The 6,362-nt window shown below is 37.2% G+C and overlaps 1 protein-coding gene across 1 annotated transcript in view; it reads right to left on the minus strand.

Moving 5' to 3' along the window:
- LOC104748321 (U-box domain-containing protein 25) overlaps nt 1-2,572 on the minus strand; it is an 11,798-nt gene extending 9,226 nt beyond the window's left edge. The window contains exon 1 of the mRNA XM_010469985.2: nt 2,194-2,572. Coding sequence (XP_010468287.2) covers nt 2,194-2,249 — 56 coding nt within the window. The 5' untranslated portion in view covers nt 2,250-2,572. The remainder of the gene's footprint in view (nt 1-2,193) is intronic.

Raw genomic sequence — 6,362 nt, forward strand, 5'->3', positions numbered from 1 at the left:
GTATTATTATTGGATTGAGCTTTTACAGAAATATGAAATTGGGCTTTTAAAGAAATATGAAACACAAAAAAAAAAAGAATTGCTTAGTGGGTTGTGTCAAAAATTTGGTCTTATTAAATAGAGGGAGTGGCTGATGTGGCAGCATCAGGAATGAGTAAAGTTAATTTTATATATATAGATTAACTTTACACCTCATACAAACACTAGTATCATATCTGAATCCAAACTATCAACACTAACTACTTTATTAGGTTGCAGATTACACAGCCACGGCACGGCCTAAGTCTAGGCCCAGTTTGTTTATTTTTATCAAGCAACTTATGTTTTGTCCAAACTACATTGAATCTTTTGGAGCTTAACTATGATTTCCAACCATTAAAGTAACTTTTTCGGGTCCACCAAATAGAGAGTTATCGAAATGTTAACAAATGCTATAATAACACCTTTCAATGCGAAAAAAAAAAAACACTAAAGTATTAAAAGAAGACAAATTAACAAAACAAAAAAGCTCTACACAGAGTACAAAATACCATAATGACGTTCATTAGAAACTTATGAGCACTCAATTGGTCGATATATATTATAAACCTATTTTAAATTAAATTTCCAGTTATATGCAAAACACCAATAAAAAAAAGTGGACTAACCTTTAGACTAAAAAAGGAAAACAAAAGGATGACTTTATTACTTTAAGCATATCTTCCATTTGCTTCTTTTACAACTTTTCCCAACTCAAAAGGCCAATCAAATAATAAGAGATACTTAAGTTACATCTCCAATAATATTTTTTTTTAGAAAACCAATATATACACACACCAGAAAAAAAAAAATCATGGTCACAAAAAGCTGTATATTTATATTTCTTCTTCACATAAAAAATGACCATTTTCCTACTAATTTTTTTTAAAAAACATATGAAAAAAAAAATTAATTACTATGAAACAATTTAAGCAAAAAAATAAAAATCAAAAAAATCAAAAAGGGACAACTTGGCTGCAAGCAAAGTCATCGGAGTTAGCGAAGGAGGAGTTATGGTTGTTGTAGTCAGGCCATGAATCTCTCAGAAGCTTCAGCAACTTCTGCGCTTTCTTCTTCGCTCTCTCCGTACACTCACTCTGCACCATCAACAACAGCTGCACCACCACCCCCGCCCCCGCTGCTTCCTCCCTCCACCTCTCCTCCTCCGTACATATCGCTAACAACGCCCCCGCCGCGTACTCCGTCGCCCTATCCGACACTCTCAGTATCGTTTTCACAAGCAACGGCACCGTCAGAGCGTGCTCTCCGAACGCCGCGCATCCTTCCGGCGTTCGGCATAGAAGCTCCACCGTCGCCAAGGCTCTCTCCGTGTCGCACCTGTCGAAATCCGCCGCCAGTCTGTCTATCAGAATCTCCGGCGCACCGGCGTTGATCGCTAGGTGGCGAGTTTGTTTCGCCGAACAGAGGGAGAACAGAGCTTTGATCCCGATCTTGAGAGCTCGCCGCGACGAGATCGGGTTCCTGAGAAGATCGAGCACTCCTTCGAAGACAGATTCGTAATTCGAAAACGTTCCTTTCGGATCCTCCGATTTGGTTCCCGTCGTCACGATCTCGATCAACGCGGCGGCGTTAACGCGTGTTTCGATTGAGGAATCGAACAACAACCGGGTCAAAAACTCGACCCGACCCGGATCCGAAGATATAGAAACTAACTGGTTCGGTTCCGTTATCGGTAACATAACAAGAAGAGCTAACGACTCAGAGACCAGCTCCGACGACGTCGTTTCGGAGAAGAGGATCATAATCAAAACCGCTGTAGCGTTATGAGCTGCGATCAAAACGCGGTTTTTATCAGAATCGCGTGCGAATCCACGTAAACGGCGGAGAGCGGCGGCGCGTGAGCGAACGGAGACGTGAGTTCCAGACGTAGCGGAGGCTTGGCTTAGGAGAGCACGAACAGAGGTAGGATCAGCTGGTTGTTTAGGAGTAGGGATACGTTCGACGCCGTTGGAGCGGTTAGCGACGCACCATTCTTGGATGAGACGACGGAGAGTGTGGTTAGGGATGAGAGTGAAGTCAGAGAGAGGAGCTCGTGTGACTGGACATGTTGTGTTGTTACCGATAGAGACCCATGACTCGATGCTGGCTCGGTCGTAGGTTTGGCCTGTGCAGACGGTGACGGGGTCTTGCATGAGTTCGAGTGAGATTGGACATCTGAAATGGTATGGTATTTGGATACCAAGATCCAACGGTTCTAGATTCCTAGGCATTTTTAGAAGATTCAGAAACAGAACTTGAGAGAGAGAGAGAAGTGCTTACAAAGTCTTGAGTTGAGGTAGAAGAAGAAGAAGAGATTGGTTTTGAGAGAGTATGTATGTAATAAGGAAACGAACGAGACGAGACCTTATCTGGGGTAATGTATGAGACCCACACGTGTGCCATTTATAACTCTGTTTACCTGCTGGATTTTTAATTTAAATAATTATGTTTAGAATTCTTCATGTTAATTCTTAATTAGAAAAGTTAGCATCATTAAGATGCCATCTACGTAGACATATGTTTAGGGGAAGGAAAAAAAAAGTCGCAACTTTGAAGTGAAGCTTAAGATTTATATGAATGATTTACAATTATACTATACATCTCGTTATGATAATATATCTTACGAGATTATATTTATTTCTATTATTACGTTTAAATTATTCATTTTTTGTCATTTCATACGTAATTACTAGAAAAAATTGAAGTTTATTTTACTGTTCAAATGCGTCTAAATAATGTTTATATGAAACAACAACATCATATCCCTGTTTAGCCTTTACATATATAAACATGTTGGAACAAAGTAAAGTTCACTGCGTGAGGATATATTATGTATCAATGAAAATATAGTTAGAACGTACGTAGGTATTTGTTTTTCTAATTAATTTCCACATAAATTATAAGGATAACGAACGAATCAGAATTCGATATATCTACAAATCAACAATTATGAAGAATCATGACGTTCAAAACTTTATTCAACCGCAAGCTTCAAGTTAAGATCGCTTTTTAATCACTACCCACAACCACCAAAAGCCATTGTTATGTTATGTCAATATATATCAAGAAAACAGGATCTAGATTTTATTGTGTGATGTAGATTTTGTTTGCTATAAATAATAGAGAATTTTTGGTCAAACTAAAACCAGTGAATTGCGAAAGACTAGGAGCGAAGTTGGACCTACACACACACAAAGACAAGTTCCACTTACTTGTGTTAACATCAAAGGCCGTGATAATCACCCGTAATAATACAACCAAATCTTAAAGCTCTTGACTGTTTTTTCTTTTACGGCAAAAACTTTGACTCGTTTTATTTCACGTATGCTATGAATACCACTTCTTTTTGCACGCATCTTTCAATGCCTATCGCTTTAATCTTACACTTGCTTTGTTTTTTCGTTTACTTAAGCTAGGATTCTTTAAGAGTTTTTTCTTTTCCTCCATATTATTTCTTTTATAATATAAAATTTTACACATTTTAAATGGAAAATATTTGCAATCACAAATATAATTTTGTTTTAATCAAATGTTTTAAGTATAATTAATTGGTAGGGATAAAAAATCTTGAAAGAGAAGGGATTTTTTTCCATAATGGATCTTCGTTTTTACAACTTCAAGGTCATAATTACACATAATTCTACAAAACTAGGGGACAAAAGTTGTCATCGATTAGCTGGTCTATATGGTCTCCATTTCATATGAGTCAAAAACTAGTTACTAGTCATTATCTTTTTAGCTCATTTCTTCTAAGCATTGAGCAATTAGTCAAGGACTATATATATTTTAGTAGTCAAGACTCGAAAGTCGAAACTATAAATCGATTTTGATATGGCGCTTGAAAATTTAGACTTCACTCAATAATTATTTCGTTTAAGAAACACAAAACATTCAAAGTAGTGAAATTTAAGATAAGTTGATGTGTTGGCTTTAAGTAGGATCGAAACTTCAACGATAACTTTTTCCTAGACTTTTGACAAAAGTGCCGCAGAAAAAAAATATTACTGCTATCGGTTAAAAAAAATGAAACTAGCTAATATAATCACATTTTATAAAATAATATATTGCAGCTTCACCCCAACAGAACGACACAAGGTGAAGTCTTTATCAATATACTTTGGTTTATTAACTACTGCAAATTTAATATTAGACGATGAGTATTAGATTGTATATATTGGTTAAGTTTATTAGATTGATTTTCGGTTTATTAGGAATCGGTTTAGGTTGGTTTACTGTATATAATACATACATGTACAGTTTGTTACGATTGAATAATACAGAGAAAATCATTTCGCGAAACCTCTTTGCTCTCAAACTCTATTATGGTATCAGAGCGTATCTTCCGCAATTCTCTGTGATTTCACCATTTTCTTCTTCAAATTCTCCATAATCTCGCCGGCGAAACGCTTTTATCATCATCGGATCTACTTTCGATCTTTTGATTTTTGCGAAAATGGTGAAGAAAGGGGGAAAATTGAGAAATCGAAGTGAAACACCCGAGATTGAAGCATCTGCTGTGAGGATCTCTCGCGGATCAGTTGTAATCGAAGATCCAGAGCTGGAAATGGCGAAACAACAACGTTCTCTTCGATCCGATGGATATGGAGGTCATGGATCTATGTCAAGGTCATCCGAAGCCTCCGATAGTCCGTTATGTCTTCAATCCTCCGATCATCCAGGTTTAATGATTGTTGCTCATACTCTAGATGGAACGAACTACAATAGTTGGGCTATAGCGATGAGGATTAGTCTAGATGCTAAGAATAAGCTTAGTTTCATCGATGGATCCTTGCCTAGACCAAGCGAGAGTGATTTTGATTTCAAGATCTGGAGTAGATGCAATAGTATGGTGAAATCATGGATTCTTAATGTTGTGAGTAAGGAGATATATGATAGCATTCTCTACTATCAAGATGCTGTTGAGATGTGGAATGATTTGTTTACAAGGTTCAAAGTAAACAATCTACCAAGGAGGTATCAGCTAGAACAAGCAGTGATGACTCTAAGACAAGGTCAACTCGATCTGTCCAGCTATTTCACGAAGAAGAAGACATTGTGGGAACAGTTAGCTAACACAAAGTCCAGGACGGTGAAGAGATGTGATTGTGATCAGGTCAAAGAGTTGCTTGAAGAAGCTGAAACTAGTCGAATCATACAGTTTCTCATGGGATTAAATGACGATTTCAACAATATCAGGAGTCAGATATTGAACATGAAGCCTCGACCAGGATTGAATGAGATCTACAATATATTGGATCAAGATGAGAGTCAGAGAGTAGTGGGTGTGTCTTCTAGACCAACCTCAAACCCTGTTGCTTTCCAGTCTCAAGCTGTGATCCCGGATCAGAATTCAATTTTGCTAGCTCAAGGTAATTTCCAGAAACCAAAGTGTTCTCACTGTTCTCGCATTGGACATGTTGCGGATACGTGTTACAAATTACATGGTTATCCTCCTGGACATCCAAGGGCAAAGAAGAACAATTATGTGGGAAGCACGAATCTTGCTAGTGCTGGTCAGATAGAGGAGAGTAAGGATCAACTTAAGGAGAATGTGAATGATGACTTGTCAAAAGAACAGCTCCAACAAATGATCTCTTATTTGAGTACTAAGCTTCAGTCTTCAAGCGTCACTTCATGCCCTGAGAAAGCCATAGCTTCGACTTCTACTTCCGTACCAACTATCTCACAGATATCTGGTACATTTCTCTCTTTATATGATTTGACTTTCTATGACATGTTAACTTCCTCTATACCTCATGAAACTGAGTTGTCTTTTAGAGCTTGGGTTATAGATTCAGGAGCTAGTCATCATGTCACTCATGAGAGAAACCTTTATAGACATTATAAACCCTTAGATAAAACCTTTGTTAGATTGCCTAATGGTCAAACAGTTAAGATAGATGGTACTGGCTACATTCAACTTACGGATTCATTGTCTCTTCATAATGTGTTGCATATACCTGAGTTTAAATTCAATTTGTTAAGTGTCAGTGTTATAACTAAATCTCTGAATTCTAAAGTAAGCTTTACTTCCGATGAATGCATGATACAGGCTCTTACTCAGGACCTAATGATTAGGAAAGGTAGTCAAGTTGCGAACCTTTATGTCTTGAGTCAGGATAAATCTCTGGTTAATATGTCTTGTTCTGCATTTCAAGGTAAGTCAGTTTGCTCTGTTTCTACAAATAACTCTGATGTATGGCACAAAAGATTAGGACATCTGTCTATAGCTAAAATAGAAGCTTTATCTGAAATACTGTTGTTACCAAAATCTAAGATAAATAAAGATAAAAGTCATTGTCATGTTTGTCATTTGGCTAAACAAAAACATTTACCTTTTAAAT

Source organism: Camelina sativa, chromosome 15 (assembly GCF_000633955.1).
Source record: "Camelina sativa cultivar DH55 chromosome 15, Cs, whole genome shotgun sequence".
In the NCBI taxonomy this organism is placed as follows: domain Eukaryota; kingdom Viridiplantae; phylum Streptophyta; class Magnoliopsida; order Brassicales; family Brassicaceae; genus Camelina; species Camelina sativa.